Genomic DNA, 21,303 nt, shown 5'->3' with positions numbered 1-21,303 from the left:
AGTGCAGCCAAGATAACAAGTGATAAAGTGCCAGAGTGCAAATGAAGACGGTCTGGATACCCCCCTAGGAAGGGTAACGCGCGTTTCGCGTGGAAAGAATGACACGCTTCGTCAGACCATAAGGGATATCCCTTATGGTCTGACGAAGCGTGTCATTCTTTCCACGCGAAACGCGCGTTACCCTTCCTAGGGGGGTATCCAGACCGTCTTCATTTGCACTCTGGCACTTTATCACTTGTTATCTTGGCTGCACTGGGTATGTTCTTTAGATTATCCATGTACTTACATTGTCATTGCATTGTATATTACCAGTCTGGTCCCTTGTGCAGCTTTTTGTACTAATTGTTATATTACCTCATTGTGCCAGTGTTTTGTCATGTCTGCTTCATCTTCTCCACGACTCTTTGCAATGAATTGTTTATCATTTAATAAATATTTGTACTCTTTTGCATATTAGCCACCTTTTGTCCTCCAGTTTTTGATTGTTTGAAAATGGACCTAGGGTAGGTTCCTATACAGTGTATTGTTAAGAACTAGTGATGACTGGGCACTACCATGCTCGGGTGCTCAATACTGGTAACTAGTGATGAGCGGGCACTACCATGCTCGGGTGCTCAATACTGGTAACTAGTGATGAGCGGGCACTACCATGCTCAGGTGCTCAGTACTCGTAACTAGTGATGAGCAAGCACTACCATGCTCGGGTGCTCAGTACTGGTAACTAGTGATGAGCGGGCACTACCATGCTCGGGTGCTCAGTACTTGTAACTAGTGATGAGCAGGCACTACCATGCTCGGGTGCTCAGTACTGGTAACTAGTGATAAGCGGGCACTACCATGCTCGGGTGCTCAGTACTGGTAACTAGTGATGAGCGGGCACTACCATGCTCGGGTGCTCAGTACTGGTAACTAGTGATGAGTGAGCACTACCATGCTCGGGTGCTCAGTACTCGTAACTAGTAATGAGCGGGCACTACCATGCTCGGGTGCTCAGTACTTGTAACTAGTGATGAGCGGGCACTACCATGCTCAGGTGCTCAGTACTCGTAACTAGTAATGAGCGGGCACTACCATGCTCGGGTGCTCAGTACTTGTAACTAGTGATGAGCGGGCACTACCATGCTCGGGTACTCAGTACTGGTAACTAGTGATAAGCGGGCACTACCATGCTCGGGTGCTCAGTACTGGTAACTAGTGATGAGCGGGCACTACCATGCTCAGGTGCTCAGTACTGGTAACTAGTGATGAGTGAGCACTACCATGCTCGGGTGCTCAGTACTCGTAACTAGTGATGGGCGGGCACTACTATGCTCGGGTGCTCAGTACTCATAACTAGCGATGAGTGGGCACTACCATGCTCAGGTGCTCAGTACTCGTAACTAGTAATGAGCGGGCACTACCATGCTCGGGTGCTCAGTACTTGTAACTAGTGATGAGCGGGCACTACCATGCTCGGGTACTCAGTACTGGTAACTAGTGATAAGCGGGCACTACCATGCTCGGGTGCTCAGTACTGGTAACTAGTGATGAGCGGGCACTACCATGCTCGGGTGCTCAGTACTGGTAACTAGTGATGAGTGAGCACTACCATGCTCGGGTGCTCAGTACTCGTAACTAGTGATGGGCGGGCACTACTATGCTCGGGTGCTCAGTACTCATAACTAGCGATGAGTGGGCACTACCATGCTCGGGTGCTCGGTACTCGTAACTAGTGATGAGTGAGCACTACCATGCAGTTCTTCTTTGTTTGATGGCTTGTGACTATCCATCTTCCTCTTGATTACAATCTAGAGGTTTTCAATGAGGTTCAGGTCTGGAGATTGGGCTGGCCATGGCAGGGTTTTGATGTGGTGGTCCTTTATCCACATATTGATTGACCTAGCTGTGTGGCATGGCGCATTGTCCTTTTCAGCTTTGCCCAACACCTGGTCGTCTAATGGTTAGACGGAGACCTGGAGAGGCGTACAAACCACAGTATCTTGCATTCACTGTGAAATTTGGTGGAGAATCGGTGATCTGGGGATGCTTCAGCAAGGCTGGAATTTGGCAGATTAAACTTTGCGAAGGACGTAAGAATCAAGCGGCATCCTGGAAAAACAGTTGCTTCCTTCTGCTCAGGCAATGTTCCCCAACTCTGAGGACTGTTTTTTCCAGCAGGACAATGCGCCATGCCACACAGCTAGGTCTGTCAATGTGTGGATGAATGACTACCACATCAAAACCCTGTCATGGCAAGCCCAATCTCCAGACCTGAACCCCATTGAAAACCTCTGGAATGTAATCAAATGTAATCAAGAGGAAGATGTATAGTCACAAGCCAACAAACAAAGAAGAACTGATTACATTTTTTGCACCAGGAGTGGCATAAGGTCACCCAAAAGCAGTGTGACAGACTGGTGGAAAGCAGCCAAGACGCAAGAAAGCTGGGATTAATATTCATGGTTACTCCACAAAATATTGATTTCTGAATCTCCCTGAGATAAAACATTATTAGTATTGTTGTTCCTAAATGATTATGAACTTGTTTTCTTTGCATTATTTGAGGTCTGTGCAACTGTGCATTTTTTTTATTTTGACCATTTCTCATTTTCAGAAAATAAAAATACAATTTATTGCTTGGAAATTTGGAGACGTTGTCAGTAGATTATAGAATAAAAGAACAATTCACATTTTACTCAAAAATATAAAGAGAATAATCAGAAAAACTAAAAATTTTGCAGTGGTCTCTTAATTTTTGCCAGAGCCGTGTGTTAAACATGTGGCTCTCCAGCTTCTAAACAGCCCTGTGTTTCGCCTGTCGGCTTCTTCCTGGGGCAAACTGGGCCTGCTTACAGGGCACATGATTATATGAGCCATTGACCCCTACAAGGCTCCTCCATATATAAATGGAACATCATTACTGCCTCATTACACTAATTCACATGAATCCCAATTTTATCAAATAAAATATTCAAAAATATACCACACATCCACAAATATTAAAAAAATCAAAACATTTTCCAACACAGCATAAATAAAAACATAGCGTTACTAGTGTTGCATGAGAAAAAATATTGATGTGAATAATACTGTACATTCCTTCGACATGTCAGGCTTGCAGCACATCAGCTTCTAAGTCAATTTCGCGTTTCGCCTGATGGCTTCTTCCTAGGGTGAGCTTGGCCTTCACGTACCTGTGCCACTACCTCAAGCCCATGTGATCGTTCTTCAGCCTGCTCTTCAGGCAACTCTGACTAGGTCCTATGTGGTCATCTTGGGCATGATATCCATCATTGACATCAACAATGTATTTTGCGTCTCATGTGAACATATGGGGCATACAGTCATGGCCAAAAGTTTTGAGAATGCTACAAATATTAATTTTTACAAAGTCTGCTGCTTAAGTTTTTCTAATGGCAATTTGCATACACTCCAGAATGTCATAAAGAGTGATCAGCTTAACAGCAATTACTTGCAAAGTCAATATTGGTAAGAAAATGAACTTTAACCGCCAAAACACATTTCAACATCATTGCATTCCAGCCTTAAAAGGAGCAGCTAACATTGTTTTAGTGATTGTTCCATTAACACAGGTGTGGGTGTTGATGAGGACAGGGCTGGCGATCAATCAGTCATGATTAAGTAAGAATGACACCACTGGACACTTTAAAAGGAGGCTGGTGCTTGGTATCATTGTTTCTCTTCAGTTAACCATGGTTATCTCTAAAGAAACACGTGCAGCCATCATTGCTCTGCACAAAAATGGCCCAACAGGGAAGAGTATCGCAGCTACAAAGATTGCACCTCAGTCAGCAATCTATCGCATCATCCAGAACTTCAAGGAGAGAGCTTCCATTGTTGCCAAAAAGGCTCCAGGGCGCCCAAGAAGGACCAGCAAACGCCAGGACCGTATCTTAAAACTGTTTCAGCTGCGGGATGGGACTACCAGCAGTGGCGAGCTAGCGCAGCAATGGCAGCAGGCTGGTGTGAGGGCTTCTGCACGCACTGTGAGGCGGAGACTGCTTGAGCAAGGCCTGGTTTCAAGGAGGGCAGCAAAGAAGCCACTTCTCTCCAGAAAAAACATCAGGGACCGACTGATATTCTGCAAACGGTACAGGGAGTGGACTGCTGAGGACTGGGGGAAAGTCATTTCTCAGATGAATCCCCTTTTCGATTGTTTGGGACATCTGGAAAACAGCTTATTAGGAGGAGAAGAGGTGAGCGCTACCACCAGTCTTGTCTCATGCCAACTGTTAAGCATCCGGAAACCATTCATGTGTGGGGTTGCTTCTCAGCCAAGGGAATCGCACCACTCACAATCTGGCCTAAAATCACAGCCATGAATAAAGAATGGTACCAGAATGTCCTCCAAGAGCAACTTCTCCCAACTGTCCAAGAGCAGTTTGACGCCCAACAATGCCTTTTCCAGCATGATGGAGCACCGTGCCATAAAGCAAAGGTGATCACTAAATGGCTCATGGAACAAAACATAGAGATTTTGGGTCCATGGCCTGGAAACTCCCCAGATCTTAATCCCATTGAGAACTTGTGGGCAATCATCAAGAGACGGGTGGACAAACAAAAACCAACAAATTCTGGCAAAATGCAAGCATTGCTTATGCAAGAATGGACAGCGATCAGTCAGGATTTGCTCCAGAAGATGATTGAGAGCATGCCAGGGAGAATTGCAGAGGTCCTGAAGAAGAAGGGTCAACACTGCAAATATTCACTTGCTGCATTAACTCATTCTGTCAATAGAACCTTCTGGTCTCATAATATGATTGCAATTATATTTCTGTATGTGACGTAAACATCAGACAAACACAATTAAAAAACAGAGGGAACAGATCATGTGAAAATAGCATTCTGGTGTCATTCTCAAAACTTTTGGCCATGACTGTAGACAACAGCAGCGCCAAAAGAATAAAACCCCAAAAGCTGCTAGGAGAAGAAAGGCGATCAGGAGGAGCAGGCAGCAACAAGCCATCTATTGAGCAGGATAGATGAGGATAAGCGTTACATTTTTTAACCCCGTTTGATTTGCACCAAATTTATCCTATAGAATTCCAAACCTCTTTAGGGTATGTGCGCACGTTGCTTTTTACCTGCTTTTTACCTGCTTTTTTGCTGCTTTTTCTTCTGCGCTGTTTAATGCCAAAATGGATGTGTTCTTCTATTCAAGCAAAGTCTATGGGAATTTGGGTTTCTTGTTCACACTATGTTGTTCAAACTGCTGCCTTTTTGTGGCAGAACTTTGGTCAAAAACTCAGCTTTGCAGTGCAAAACCCAAATGGCAAAAACAATTGACATGTTGCTTCTTTGAAAAGCTGAGTTTTTGACCAACGTTCTGCCACAAAAAGGCAGCATTTTGAACAACATAGTGTGAACAAGAAACCCAAATTCCCATAGACTTTGCTTGAATAGAAGAACACATCCATTTTGGCATTAAACAGCGCAGAAGAAAAAGCAGCAAAAAAGCAGGTAAAAAGCAGGTAAAAAGCAACGTGCGCACATACCCTTATTCCCAAAAATGAGCAAATCTGTCTGAATCCTATTTGAGTCAATTTTCTTCCCTCATTACAGGCTAATATTTGCAAAAACTGCAGTTCAAATTGTATGAAGTGTACATTGCCTTAAATATATCTGTCAAAAGTAACATTTTCTGCCAATTTTCCAGGTAGGATTCCATCATCATTACTTTCCAATTGGACAAAAGCAAAATGTAAGAAGCACTTAAAATATTTTACTGTAAATTCCAATCTTTATCCTGTACGGTTACATTCTGATTTAGGCCAGAATTACCAAACAGACTAAATTTAATTTAATTTAATTTAGACTAAAGTGTAATGAAAAGTCTAAATTTAGACTTAATTTAATTTAATTTAATTTAGACTAAAGTGTAATGAAAAAGGTCTAAATTTAGACTAAATTTAATTTAATTTAATTTAGACTAAAGTGTTATTATAATCACAGTTTTTGGAACTCTAGCCTCTTACTTATATACTTGTAATTGCTGTCTTAATTTTCCAGTCCGTTCCATTCAGCACCAATATTCACAATGGCGTCAGCGATGGCTCCCTGGTTATTGTCCGTGGCGGTGTCCACCCTTTAGCGGACAGGTGCATGATTCTTTTGCTGTGTTACATTGATGCCTTTTAAAAATGTTTTTTTTTTCTGTGTTATCTGAATTAGTTCCATTTTTTTCAGCTTCTCCATGAATTTTCAGTGCGGCAGTTCTGATAGCGACGACATCGCCTTCCATTTCAATCCACGTTTTGATGAAGGACTTGTTCTTTGCAACACGAGGGAGAGTAACAATTGGGGAAACAAAGAAATCAATTGCGAGGTGCCATTTAAAAGGGAGCATGGTTTTGAAATCCGAGTCCTTGTCACAAGCTCTGGATACAATGTACGCTTGCTTCGCATACTTTGTTGTTTTTTTCTCATCCATCTCTTTTCTCTCAGATGCATTTACTGTGATGTTATTGAGGCTGGGAGCACATTGGGGGCGTGTAGAGGACCTCCATAATATCGGGTTGCAATGGATGGGAGAAAACTTACTGATTGATCTCTTTGGGTCCAATCACTGAGATGCCCACTCATCCTCCTGAGCCCAGAAAGCAAAAGGACAAAGCTCTACAGTCCCTCCCTAAATAATGCTCTACCTCGGCCCCATTCATTGTCTATAGGACTGTTGAGTACAGAAATTGGATCTTTCCGGCAGACCAATGAAGAGTGAATGGAACAGAGGCTAAGTACCTATTGTGAGCAGTGGATCTTGTGTTATCTACTGTATATAAAGCTATCAGGTATTGTGTAGGAGGAGGAGGTAAGCTGTGACATCACCTATTGGTGAGCTCACCAGCAACCAGTGACCAGCCAGACGTGCAGATAGCAGGGAGCAGCGCACACTGAGCGCTGGCTCCCTGCTCTCCTAGTTACAGCACACATCGGGTTAATTAACCCGATGTGTGCTGCAGCTACATGTGCACAGAGCAGGAGCCGGCACTGACAGTGAGAGCGGCGGAGGCTGGTAACAAAGGTAAATATCGGGTAACCAAGGACAGGGCTTCTTGGTTACCCGATGTTTACATTGGTTACCAGCCTCCGCAGAAGCCGGCTCCTGCTGCCTGCACATTTAGTTGTTGCTCTGTCGCTGTCACACACAGCGATCTGTGCTTCACAGCGGGAGAGCAACAACTAAAAAATGGCCCAGGACATTCAGCAACAACCAACGACCTCACAGCAGGGGCCAGGCTGTTGCTGGATGTCACACACAGCAACATCGCTAGCAACGTCACAAAAGTTGTTCGTTAGCAGCGATGTTGCTAGCGATGTTGCTTAGTGTGACGGGGCCTTAAGTTCCAGTAGCGGTGGGGGAGAAGGTGAGCTGTGACATCACCTATTGTGAATGGTGGATCCTGTGTTATTTACTGTATTTAGAGGTGTTACCTGTCATTGCACAGGAGGGAGAGGAGGTGAGCTGTGACATCACCTATTGTGAATGGTGGATCCTGTGTTCTCTACTGTATTTTGAGGTGTTACTCGACATTGCACAGGAGGAGGAGAAGGTGAGCTGTGACATCACTTATTGTGAATCGTGGATCCTGTGTTATCTACTGTATTTAGAGGTGTTACCCATCATTGCACAGGAGGAGGTGAAGGTGAGGTGTGACATAATCTATTGTGAATGGTGGATCCTGTGTTATTTACTGTATTTAGAGGTGTTACCCGACATTGCACAGGAGGGAGAGGAGGTGAGCTGTGACATCACCTATTGTGAATTGTGGATCCTGTGTTGTTTACTGTATTTAGAGGTGTTACCCGTCATTGCACAGGAAGAGGAGGAGGAGGTGAGCTGTGACATCACCTATTGTGAATGGTGGATCCTGTGTTATCTACTGTATTTAGAGGTGTTACCCGTCATTGCACAGGAGGAGGTGAGCTGTGACATCACCTATTGTGAATGGTGGATCCTGTGTTATCTACTGTATTTAGAGGTGTTACCTGTCATTGCACAGGAAGAGGAGGAGGAGGTGAGCTGTGACATCACCTATTGTGAAAGGTGGATCCTGTGTTATTTACTGTATTTAGAGGTGTTACCTGTCATTGCACAGGAAGAGGAGGAGGAGGTGAGCTGTGACATTTCATGGGTCAGTGTAAAAATTGTAAGATTAATAATTTTGTTTATGATTTTATAAAGATTGTAATATGGAAAAAACAACACCAAAATACTTGTAATACAAAAACCTGATTCACGCAATGGGTCATTTTCTGATGTCACATTCCCTGTAAAGTGCGCAGTATAATAAAGCCATATGCTGTTTGTCGGGGAATAAGCAGATGAATGTTACATACAGTTTTTTACGTTTTGGGACCTTTTAGTCTTTTCTCAGGAGCTTATTCTCACAATAACTTGACTCTCACATAGTTTTCATAATCAGAGCTCACTGAATATTTCATGTTTCCTCCTCCCAATGCCACCACTTTACCTGACATCATTCATTATTGCAGGTCTCGGTGGACGGGTGTCACTATTTGGGATATAATCACCGGATCGCTCTGCAGCGGGTCAGCACCTTAGCGGTGATGGGCTGCACGGCTCTAAGCAGCGTCCAGACACAGGCACAAGGGGTGAGACCAATGTCATATTTTATTCCCAGTCTAATGTACTCTGTATTAAAGAAATTTGCAGTTTTCAATTACTTTATATGGAGAACATTTTAAAAAAAAAAATCCACCTTTACCAATATGTGACGCCCCTGGACTATCAGATCGTCACAGGGTATTGCACAATCTGCCCTTCTGTGCAGTATCCACCATCTTCTTGGTTTTGGGTCCCCAACTTATGGTGTTGCCTACATCAGCTAATCAAAATCTGCACCACACCCACCAGACACACCAGTGGTGGAATAGGGTCACCCACTTGGGGGGTTGGAGAAGGGAGGTCAGGAGTGTCAGGAGTAGAGAGAAGTAGTTTGGGAGTGGAGGATAGAGGAGGTCAGGAGCCGGGCTCCTAGGAAGTAACTAGGTGGCAGACGGTGGTCTGGGCCTAGAGGAGCTGGACACCGGTCGCAGGGGATCGTGGCAAGGGGCACGGAACTGTCAAGGAGGACAGCCGGCGGCCTTGCACCATCACCGGGCTGGGACCAGGGCACGACAGTGTACGTGGACCTTAGATCAGGGAGTAGCTTCAGGCAACCTGACAATTTACCCGATGAGAACGGAGCCTTCAAGATCCACTCTCCACCTGCTCCAAAATCGGGGTACTAGCGCAATGAGGGGGATAGGACTTTCCACTCAAACGGTCCAGAAAATCCCAAGCGTGAACCCTGAGAGCAAGCTCCCACACTTAGCCATAGTGGGGAGCGGGACCCGGAAAGTTCCCTACTACCGGGACCAACAGAGAAGTAACTTAGTGTCAAGGAGGAAGGTCACGGATCACCAGGGAGCACTATTGGGGATGGGACCCAAACTAAGCTCCCCTCAGCTGCAGCGGTGTCCAGAACTTTGGTTTATCCAGTTGTAGGTGTCAGCTTAATGGACTGAGTGAGTACGAAAGTGACCCCCTTTGCTCCCCACGGCACCCCCCGAACACCATCACCGAGTCCCGGGGCATTCCCCCTATCTGTGGAAGGTCACAACATCTGGCTGCCCCCGTCATCACCCCTGGGTACTCCCAACTGGAGCAGTGGTACTCCATATTACCACATACCACAGGTGGCGTCACGAACTCTAACACCATCGCCTGTAAATACCCCCTTCATTCAGGTCCGGAGACCCCCCAAGCCACCGCGGATCCGCAGCGGCAGGCTGCTGACACAGGGGCGGCACAACTACCATGTTCGGATGCTGAGTACTCGTAACTAGTGATGAGGAGCACTACCATGCTTGATGCTCAGTACTTGGCTGCTGACACGGGGTCGGCACAAATACATTTTAATATTTCCAAAAAAAAAAGCCAAAATTGTAATAGCAATCTCGCCTTATACTTTGCGCTTCTTTTCCAGGGTGCGTGCCATCATCATTACTTTCAAGAGGGAAAACAACAAAATGTAAGAATTATAATCACCAAAATAGTTGCTTCCAATGCAGCGTAAAATATTTTAATACATTACTAATTTCTTAACTGCGGAGTTGTCACTCACTATTTGTATAGTTTCTACAGTTTTTCATGATTTTTTTCTCCCTAACTCTCTGTAAAGCTGTGACGTTCGCTGATCCATATTCACCCTAAAAAAAGGCTGCTGCATTCCCTGCTTTTGCTTTTATATAGGTTACGACAGTCCTTCAGTGAAGTCTTCTGCAATGTGTAAAGTGGTGATGGCCATTTTAGGCGTAAAGCAAAATTTGACTACAATGTGAGTCATATAATATCAATTTGCTTATCACAATTCCTCTGTGCAGAGCATCTTGCACATTAGTAGATGCTCTGCTGTGTTTTTTCCTGGGTTACTAAGCTGGCAGGTAGATTGACAGCACAGGATTCTATGCAGGATCTGGGAGGTGCTGATTGCACAGGTGTTTCATCTTCTGGGTAATTGCTCTGCTTCTTTACTGAGCATGCTCGCCCAGAATCTTGCCAGTTGTACTTTCTGGTTCTGTAGTTGTGCTGTTGGCCTGTGTTCCTGCCTGTGTTCTGATCTTGGTTTCCTGACCCTGGACTGTTGTTTGACTCCTCTCTGCCCGCTCCCTGTTCCTGTTGTGACCTCCCGGCTTTTGACCTTGCACCGTTACCTGACCACATCTCAGTTTATTCCCTGAATCCATTACGTGCCTTCCCAGAATTCTGACCCTCAGATTGTGACCTGACTATGCCTCATCTTACTCACTGTGTCCACACGTGTCCTCCTGTTACCAGACCCCAGCGCTCCTGACTACTCCACCGTTTGTACTACCTGTAAGTAGTGACTCGCATCACATTGCCGATCTCCAGTAATTACATTTTTTGACTTACATGTATCTTTTCCGTCACCAAACAGGTGTCCATGTTTCAGCTAGATAGTTCTGGATTAGGTCTAAGTCTAAGGATTTGATCACTCTGAGAAAGTAGTATGGACTCTAAAATGGTATTGATAAAAACTACAGCTCGCACAGTGCAAAAAACAACAACGATCTGACAAAACTCTGTCTACTGAGTGTTATAAGTAATAAAACTAAATAAAAAAACAAACAGAAAAACCAAACACTAAATGAATTTGGTATAACCAGAGCCAGACTCACCTGTAGAACAAAAGCTTCCAAGCACAATTTCAAGGTAATATGAACTGTATCCTGCAAAACTAAGCTGTCACAATTCCTCTGTGCAGAGCATCTTGCACACAGGTGATGCTCTGCTGTGCCTTCCTGAACTACAGAGCCGTCAATGACATGTTTGCTTTGTGCAGAGCATCTTGCATTTGGAGATGCTCTGCTATGTTTCTTTGTGCACTAGCTTACAGGTTGTTTGACAGCGCAGGCTTCCATGCAGGTTCTGGGAGATGCTGATTACTCAGGTGTTCCACCTTCCTGGTAATTGCTCTGCTTCATTACTGAGCATGCTCTTCCAGAACCTCTCCAGTCGTACTCTCTGGTTCTGCAGTTGTGCTCTTGGCTTGTGTTTGTGCTTGTATTCTGATCTTAGTTTCTTGACTCCGGACCGTTGTTTCACCCACTCCCTGTTCTTGTTGTATCCTCCTGGCTTTTGACCTCAGATCATTACCTGACCACGTCTCTGTTTGCTCCCTGTTTTTGTTATTATATCCTGGCTTCTGACCCCGGACCATTACCTGACCGAGTCTCTGTCTGCTCCCTGAATCTAATACGCACTCTCCTGGAATTCTGACCCCCGGCCTGTGACTTGAGTTTCTGCTTACTCCCTGTGTCCTGACGTGTCCTCCTGTTTCCTAACCTCGGCTTGTCTAACTACCCTTCCATCTATACTATCTGTAAGTAGTGACTAGCATCACATGAGTATAGTTTGACTTCCAAAACATTTTAAAAAAATTCAGCTAAAATATAGCTTTTGTACGCACACCACATACACATAACACCAGAATTAAGAGCTTCTGAGCACTTGGTTAGTTGTTGCTTTCCATGGTTTCACTGGATATTTGGCTTTATTCACATTTATGATCTTTATTTTCCAGTCCATTCCATTCAGCACCGATTTTCTCTGTGGCATCAGTGATGGCTCCGTGGTTACTGTCCGTGGCTCTTTCCTACCTTCAGCTGACATGTGTGTAATGGTTTTATTACATTGGATTGATGATACATTTTTGATTTTTGATTATTATTATTTATTATTATAGCGCCATTTATTCCATGGCACTTTACAAGTGAAAAGGGTATACATGAAAACTAGTACAACAATCATTAACAGTACAAAGCAGACTGGTACAGGAGGAGAGAGGATCCTTCCCATGAGGGCTCACAGTCTATAGGAGGAGAAAGGACCCTGCCCGTGAGAGCTCACAGTCTACAGAAGGAGAGAAGACCCTGCCCGCGAGGGCTCACAGTCTACAGGAGGAGAGAGAACCCTGCCCGCGAGGGCTCACAGTCTACAGGAGGAGAGAGAACCCTGCCCGCGAGGACTCACAGTCTACAGGAGGAGAGAAGACCCTGCCCGCGAGGGCTCACAGTCTACAGGAGGAGAGAGAACCCTGCCCGCGAGGGCTCTCAGTCTATAAGAGGAGAGAGGACCCTTCCCGCAAGGGCTCACAGTCTATAGGAGGAGAGAGGACCCTGCCAGCGAGGGCTCACAGTCTACAGGAGGAGAGAGGACCCTGCACGCGAGGGCTCTCAGTCTATAAGAGGAGAGAGGACCCTTCCCGCAAGGGCTCACAGTCTATAGGAGGAGAGAGGACCCTGCCCGCGAGGGCTCACAGTCTATAGGAGGAGAGAGGACCCTGCCCGCGAGGGCTCACGGTCTACAGTGAATGGGTGATGGTACAATAGGTGAGGACAGAGCTGGTTACGCAGTGGGGTGCTGATCTGACGGTTATTGTAGGTTGTACGCTTGTTGGAAGACGTGGGTCTTAAGGTTCCTTTCGAAGCTTTACATGATAGCTAAGAGTCTGATATGCTTGGGTAGAGCATTCCAGAGTATGGGGGAAGCACAAAAGAAATCTTGTATGCAATTGTGGGAAGAGGAGAGAAGAGAGGAGGAGAGAAGGAGGACTTGAAGTTAGGGATGAGTTCATTTTCTAAAAATTCCAAGATATTTTGAGATTAGTTTTGGACAAATCCAACAAAAAGGCGCCCAGCTGGTCACTGGTTTGATGGGTCATTGAGGGTCAGGAAGGGATGAATAAACAAAGAAAAAAGATACGGCCCCCGTCATTATGATGCCATCATCATATTGTTTGAGGTCTAAAAACGAGTCCTCGTGTTTTTAATCGTGATTTGGGCTAAAAAAAATACAAACCCTTCCATGATCATCAATGATCCACTCCTTAATAAGAATGTTCCGTCTTTGGAAATCCTTCATTCTCCTAATCGTTGTACACAATATATATTGTTTTTTCTTTTAGGCTTGCCATGAATTTCCAATGTGGTCGCTCCGAAACCGATGACCTCGCCTTCCATTTCAACCCCCGGTTCAATGAAGGACGAGTCGTTTGCAACACAAAGGAAAAAGAATATTGGGGAGAGGAAGAGTTCAAGTCTGAGATCCCGTTTCAAAAGGGGCAAAGTTTTGAGCTCCAGATCCTGGTTACAATGTGCGAATATAAAGTAGGTTTATACATAAAGGGAAGGTTTGTTATTTTTATTCATTTTCTTGAAACTTTTTTTTTTTTCTTGTTTGGAACAGAATTCTCTTTCTCTCTTTTCTAAGCCACAATTACTGTCATATATTCTATGCAAATAGCTGCATAGGAAGGAAGCGCTGGCATAACTAGAGTTCGATTGGCCCCGGTGCACAATTTGGACCTGAGCCCCCCCCCCCATCCCCGCAAATATGTGTATATCTAGCGTTCTCCCATCCTGTTCTAATGTACCCAATCCTAGGCTTCTTCTTGGTAAATATATCCCTCATCCTGGTATATACTGTCCCCCTCCTGGTATATACTTTCCCCCCTCCTGGTATATACTGATCTTCTCTTGGTATATATGTTCTTCTTCTGGCCCCCTCCTCATATATACTGTCTCCCTTCTGGTATATATGTTCCTCTCCTGGTAAATATATCCCCCATCCTGGTATATACTGTCCCCCTCCTGGTATATACTTTCCCCCCTCCTGGTATATACCGATCTTCTCTTGGTATATATGTTCTTCTTCTGGCCCCCTCCTCATATATACTGTCTCCCTTCTGGTATATATGTTCCTCTCCTGGTATATATGTCCCCCCTCCTGGTATATATGTCTCCCCTCCTGGTATATATGTCCCCCATACTGGTATATACTGTTCCTTTCTTGGTATATATGTTCCTCTCCTGGGGCCCTCCTCATATATCCCCCTCCTGGTGTATATGTTCCTCTCCTGGTATATACTGTCCACCTCCTGGTATATATGTTTCTTTCCTGGTATATACTGTCCCCCTCCTGGTATATACTGTTCCTCTCTTGGTATGTATGTTCTTCTCCTGGGTCCCTCCTCGTATATACTGTCTCCCTTCTGGTATATATGTCCCCCCTTCTGGTATATATGTCCCCCCTCCTAGTATACCGTATATGTCCCCCATCCTGGTATATACTGTTCCTTTCTTGGTATATATGTTCCTCTCCTGGGCCCCTCCTCATATATCCCCCTCCTGGTATATATGTTGCACTGCTGGTGTATACTGTCCACCTCCTGGAATATATGTTCCTCTCCTGGTATATACTGTCCACCTCCTGGTATATACTGTACTCACCAACCCCCTGGCTCCCCCGTTGTGCGGCATCCTCCTCTATAGCTGGCTCGCACTGTCCATGCTATGGCGATACATGATGTCATGGTCATGCACCGCCTCAATCACGGGGATACAGATGAAAGCTGCTGGCTTCTGTTTGTCCGGCAGCGTGTATTGCAGTGCAGGAACTCGACGGGTCTCTGCACAGCAATGCATTTCAGCTGGATGAGCGGCCTTGGACCCCATCCCCTATCTCTTATTTTGCTCTCATTCTATAACTTGCATTTCATGTGAGTGCAGATCCTATTAATAGAAAGCAGGAAACATTCTGAAATGCTATAGGACATGAATGAGGTCTTAAGAAAAATCAGTTTTCACATTAAGCTCCTGAAGACACGTCTATGGAGAAGATACTGTATTGTATTTTTGGCTAACTTTAGTCTCCCTTAGTTTTCCTGGCAGCTTTTGCAGAATCAATGATGAGCGGTTTATGTCCCAATTTGACCTTTTTCTCTGATCTTTCTTCCAGGTTTCCGTGAATGGACGTCACTTTTTGGAATATAATCACAGAATTTCTTTGCACCGAGTCAGCACTTTAGCAGTAATTGGCGATGTGAAGCTGACCAGCGTGGAGATACACACCCCCGAGGTACGTGAGATTACAGGAATATATGAGTATTGAATGCAGCGGATACAAGAAGAATCCCTGCCGCCGTCCCCTGCCCGGTCCTCCATAGAGCTCCCTCCTCTTCCCTCCGTGATGTCTTATTGCTGCATCTTGTTCTTCACCACGACCTCCGGTGGTGAATAGACCTCTGGTGTCACAACACAAGTCCTAATGCCGCAACGTCACAACATGCAACGCCCGAGACCTAGACCACCCTCAAATCAATGGGACAGAGGAGAAGAGGTTGGAGGGAGTCAATAGAGGGTCGGACAGAGGGCTGTCATGGTTATTTTTAATTTTTTTTACCCAAATCAAATTTCCTGGCCAGATTGGGGCATCCTGCGGAATTTTAATTTTCACTATATTGTATGAATGGGATTTTAAGGCCATCAGTCAGCACATGGTTACATATAGAAGTCGTGGTACTGCTATGTAGGTGCTTGTCCCTCTATAACCTTTTTTTGTTCACAGCCAATGAGCCAGTCATGAGAAATTAGGAATAAAATCCATATAATTTAGTCTTTTCTGACCAGAGCACTTTCTTCTACATGCGATCTGGGTCCACTACATGGCATCTGGAAGAAGGTGCTCTGGTCAGATGAGACCAAAGTATAACTTTTTGGGCTAAATTCAAAACACATTGTGTGGTGGAAAACTAACAGTGCACATTGCCCTGAAAACACCATCCCCACCATCACACATGGTGGAAGCCATTGGTGTAATTAGATTTCTATGGGCCTCGATGCAAAATTTGGACCTGCCCCCATGCTGTATGTTGTTCAGATCTATGGGCGCTTGGAGCATTCTAAATCCTATAAAGACATATTAGTTGCCCCCCTCTCCATTATGTAGTAATGTTCCCCATCTTGTTCTAATGTCCCCCATCCTGGGCTCCTTCCTGGTAAGTATATCCCCCATCCTAGTATATATCCCCCATCCTCCTAAAATATTACCCATCCTGGTAAATATGTCCTCCATCATGGTATATATGTCCCCATTGCGGGCTCCTCCTGGTATATTGGTCCCCATCCTGGGCCCCTCCTGGTATATATGTCCCCCTACTGGTATGTATGTCCCTCATCCTTCTAAACATCATCCATCCTTGTAAATATGTCCCCCATCCTTGTATATATGTCCCCATCCTGGACCCTTCCTGGTATATATGTTCCCCATCCTGGTATATATCTCCCTCCTAGTATATGTGTCCTCATCCTGGGTTACTGTGCCCTCGGATGCATGTCCAGCTGAAGCAGGTGCTGGGTTTGGCAGGACCCTCTTGCTCCAAGCCTTGTCACGATCACGACCCCTGTGACCACAATCGTTCCATCCCTGGTTGTGGCAGCATTCTGCTGTGGGGAGGCTTTTCTTCACCAGGGGCAGGGGCTGGTCAGAGGTGATGGGAAGATGGATGGAGCTAAATACAAGGCAATCCTGGAGGAAAACCTATTAGAGGCTGCATAAGACCTGAGACTGTGATGTTCATGTAGCGCCCCGGAGCAGCCGAGCTGCTCGGATCCAGATGGTCCGTGGCTTGAAGGGGTCCTGAACCCGGGGGCACCGTCGACCGGTTTTAAATAAAAAGAAAGGAAAAATAAAAATATAGTCCGACTACGCCACTTGCGGTGTGCGGCCAGGGATGGTAGGGCCGCCGCTTTGGGTTCCCGCTGGGGCTGATGAATGGGGGCAGCGTGGATGGTGAAGCCCTCCGCGAGCAGGGCTTTTCCCCAGGGGTAGGTGAGGGGTTAACGTGGAGGCGCAGGGCAATAAATCAGTCCAGACAGGGGAGTGCAGTTTGGTTGTCTTTACTTACTACTGCGTTCGCACCCTGGAGACGTGCTGGATCCCAAGTGCGCCTGAGTCCTCTATAGCTGTGCCAGCCGACCTGCTGCCACTCTCCCAACGATGCACTCTGGTGTATGTGGGTCCTCCCTGGCGTGCAGCTCCTGGAGGTCCGTCTGTGTCTGGGTCCTGCCGCAGGCAGCTTGGACTATTTAAGGGAATATGTCCCGGTCCCCTCTTTGCTGCTGTTGCCTCAGACATTAGTGGTGGCAGATGAGTCCTGGGAACCCACCCGCCTGGAAGAGTTAACAGATGGCTTGAAGTCCTGGTCTGTTCTGGGATCTGCACCCCGTACGTGCAAAGTACTGGGAGCCCTGAATGTCCTCCCCACGGGATCCCTCTGTCCTTGGAGCTTGCTCTCTCGCTCTACAGCTACTTTCTCCTCTGAGTGGCTGATCTTTCTACTCAGGTCTTTGCTTGTCTTTGCTACTTTCACTGTGTCTCAAGATTCCGTTGTTTGTCTTGACACCTTTCCTTTACTACCACTCACTTCTTACTCCTCTCCTCAACTCTCAACTCCTCTCTCTCTCTCTCTGTCTTCCACTGACTAGCCACCTTCCCAGGTCACTCTCTCCTCCCCAGGTCTGGTCACTCCCTTCCCAGTTGGCTGCCTGTTATCTCACAGTGCCCAGCCCTGTCATCTGGCTCTAAGGGGGGTCTCCCACCCTGGTTGTGAGTGTAAGTGTCCTGGTGTGCTAGTGTGTGTACTGATGGCACCGTCATGTAGGACCTGAGCTGTTACCTTGTTTTTGTGATACCCGGTTACCGCAGGGGCGTCACATGCACCTTCCAGCAGGACAACAGCCCTCAACATCCTGCAGAGCCCCAATGGAGGGTCTAGATCAGAGCATATTCCTGTGTGTGAACGGCGCAGTCACAGTCCAGACCCAAATCCACCGAGAACGGACCCAAACTCACCGAGAACGGCGCAGTCACAGTCCAGACCCAAACCCACTGAGAACGGACCCAAACCCACCGAGAACGGCCCAGTCACAGTCCAGACCCAAACCCACCGAGAACGGCCCAGTCACAGTCCAGACCAAAACCCACCGAGAACAGCCCAGTCACAGTCCAGACCCAAACCCACCGAGAATGGCCCAGTCACAGTCCAGACCAAAACCCACCGAGAACGGCCCAGTCACAGTCCAGACCAAAACCCACCGAGAACAGCCCAGTCACAGTCCAGACCCAAACCCACCGAGAACGGCCCAGTCACAGTCCAGACCCAAACCCACCGAGAACGGCCCAGTCACAGTCCAGACCCAAACCCACCAAGAACGGCCCAGTTACAGTCCAGACCCAAACCCACCGAGAACGGCCCAGTCACAGTCCAGACCCAAACCCACCGAGAACGGCCCAGTCACAGGCCAGACCAAAACCCACCGAGAACGGCCCAGTCACAGTCCAGACCAAAACCCACCGAGAACGGCCCAGTCACAGTCCAGACCCAAACCCACAGAGAACGGCCAAGTCACAGTCCAGACCCAAACCCACCGAGAACGGCCCAGTCACAGTCCAGATCCAAACCCACCGAGAACGGCCCAGTCACAGTCCAGACCCAAACCCACCGAGAACGGCCCAGTCACAGTCCAAACCCAAACCCACCGAGAACGGCCCAGTCACAGTCCAGACCCAAACCCACCGAGAACGGCGCAGTCACAGTCCAGACCCAAACCCACCGAGAACGGCCCAGTCACAGTCCAGACCCAAACCCACCGAGAACGGCCCAGTCACAGTCCAGACCCAAACCCACCGAGAACGGCCCAGTCACAGTCCAGACCCAAACCCACCGAGAACGGCCCAGTCACAGTCCAGACCCAAACCCACCGAGAACGGCCCAGTCACAGTCCAGACCCAAACCCACCGAGAACGGCCCAGTCACAGTCCAGACCCAAACCCACCGAGAACGGCCCAGTCACAGTCCTGACCCAAACCCACCGAGAACGGCCCAGTCACAGTCCAGACCCAAACCCACCGAGAACGGCCCAGTCACAGTCCAGACCCAAACCCACCGAGAACGGCCCAGTCACAGTCCAGACCCAAACCCACCGAGAACGGCCCAGTCACAGTCCTGACCCAAACCCACCGAGAACGGCCCAGTCACAGTCCAGACCCAAACCCACCGAGAACGGCCCAGTCACAGTCCAGACCCAAACCCACCGAGAATCTGTGACAAGATGGGAAAATTACTGATCACAGACGTCTCCATCTAATCTCATAGAGCCAGAGCGAGCAAGTGTGCAAAGAGGGAAAATGTCACCTCTAGATGTGCAAAACTGGAGAGACCCCAAAAGAAAAAATAAAATAAATAATACATTTTTTTTTTTATATAATGCTAACATGTAAAACATTTTTATATAGTGCTAACGCAGCGCTTTACACACATCCCGAACACTGTCCCCATTGGGGCTCACAATCTAAATTCCCTATCTGTATGTCTTTGGAGTGTGGGAGGAAACCAGAGTACCCGGAGGAAACCCACGCAAACACAGGGAGAACATACAAACTCCTTGCAGATGGTGTCCTTGGTGGGATTTGAACCCAGGACCCCAGCATTGCAAGACTGCAGTACTAACCACTGAGCCACCACAAGACTTCAGTGCTAACCACTGAGCCACCACAAGACTGCAGTGCTAACCACTGAGCCACCACAAGACTGAAATGCTAACCACTGAGCCACCACAAGACCGAAATGCTAACCACTGAGCCACCACAAGACTTCAGGGCTAACCACTGAGCCACCACAAGACTGCAGTGCTAACCACTGAGCCACCACAAGACTTCAGGGCTAACCACTGAGCCACCATAAGACTGCAGTGCTAACCACTGACAGAGAAAGGTGGTCCTACAAAGCACTGACTCCGGAGGGTGGATACATATGCACCTCACTATATTCAGATTTGTATTTTTAACGTATTTAGAAAACCCAGGTATCATTCCCTTTACACTTCACACATACTTATACTTGGTGCTGGTGTCACAGAAAATCCCAATAAAATACATTTAATTTTGTGGTGTACCATGAAAAAAAATCTAGAAACATTCATGGGGTGTGAATACTTTGTCAAGGCACTGTAGACTAATGATACTTTTATTACGATACTCATGAATGACTGTCATCTGCTTTTTTCTAGGGTGAATGCCAATGTCAATAGTTTCCAGGCGAACAAATAAAATCAGCAGAACAGATTCTCGCGGTCTCAGCCGTCACCGTGTTTCTATGATTTATTGTTGATTTATATCGTTTTTTCCATTCTTCGGTGTGATCCGCGTGCACTTACACCGGGGGACACTGATCATGTATAACAATAAACGGGAATATTGATTTCAGCTGCAGCGTCTCATTCTATATACTTGTACACATGGAAAGAGGTTTTTCAGTCTTTAGCTAATCTTCTGCTGTGTGACTGCAGATTGGCGAATGCTGACAGATGTGCATCATGCATACTGTCAAGATTGACCTAAAGTGTCAAAGTGAGCAGATGTCAGGATCATGTAGATTCTCATCAGCTTCTCTCAATAGAACATTCAGAAAAAAGGATGAGAGTCTAGTCAGCAAGTGACTGCCGGTATGTACGTAGCACTCTGGTGCTCGCTCTGGAAATTGGTAGGAATCCTGATAGTGATTATAATGCACACTGTCAAGATTCATTAATCTGCAGTCAGATAGCAGGTCTGCAAAAATTTAGTTTATACCTGAAATGCCTTTATAAGCTAAGAGTTGGCTAAACCTTTGGAATAAGTCGGTGTAAACATTCATGCATCTTCTACAAAAGCAATGAGGCTGGTGTACTTACTTTCAATCTATGCAACAAATGAGGCTGGTATACTTACTTTGAATCTATTTAACAAATGAAGCTGGTATACTTACATTGAATCTATTCAGCAAATGAGGCTGGTATACTTACTTTGAATCTATGCAACAAATGAGGCTGGTATACTTACTTGGAAACTATGCAACAAATGAGGCTGGTATACTTACTTGGAATCTATGCAACAAATGA

At 46.4% G+C, this 21,303-nt stretch overlaps 1 protein-coding gene across 2 annotated transcripts in view; it reads left to right on the top strand.

Moving 5' to 3' along the window:
- Positions 1 to 20,611, top strand: part of LOC142313209 (galectin-8-like) — a 36,410-nt gene extending 15,799 nt beyond the window's left edge. For both annotated transcript variants that reach the window (XM_075352191.1, XM_075352190.1), the window contains exons 5-13: positions 5,657 to 5,701; positions 6,010 to 6,098; positions 6,187 to 6,388; positions 8,494 to 8,613; positions 9,990 to 10,034; positions 12,108 to 12,196; positions 13,491 to 13,692; positions 15,323 to 15,442; positions 20,434 to 20,611. In XM_075352191.1, the coding sequence (XP_075208306.1) occupies positions 5,657 to 5,701; positions 6,010 to 6,098; positions 6,187 to 6,388; positions 8,494 to 8,613; positions 9,990 to 10,034; positions 12,108 to 12,196; positions 13,491 to 13,692; positions 15,323 to 15,442; positions 20,434 to 20,454 (933 nt within the window). In that variant the 3' untranslated portion in view covers positions 20,455 to 20,611. The remainder of the gene's footprint in view (positions 1 to 5,656; positions 5,702 to 6,009; positions 6,099 to 6,186; positions 6,389 to 8,493; positions 8,614 to 9,989; positions 10,035 to 12,107; positions 12,197 to 13,490; positions 13,693 to 15,322; positions 15,443 to 20,433) is intronic.
- The last annotated feature ends 692 nt before the right edge of the window (positions 20,612 to 21,303 follow it).

The sequence above is a fragment of the Anomaloglossus baeobatrachus genome, chromosome 5 (assembly GCF_048569485.1).
Source record: "Anomaloglossus baeobatrachus isolate aAnoBae1 chromosome 5, aAnoBae1.hap1, whole genome shotgun sequence".
NCBI lineage: Eukaryota > Metazoa > Chordata > Amphibia > Anura > Aromobatidae > Anomaloglossus > Anomaloglossus baeobatrachus.
Note: the sequence above shows the minus strand (reverse complement) of the source record. Positions and strands in the feature narration are given on the sequence as shown.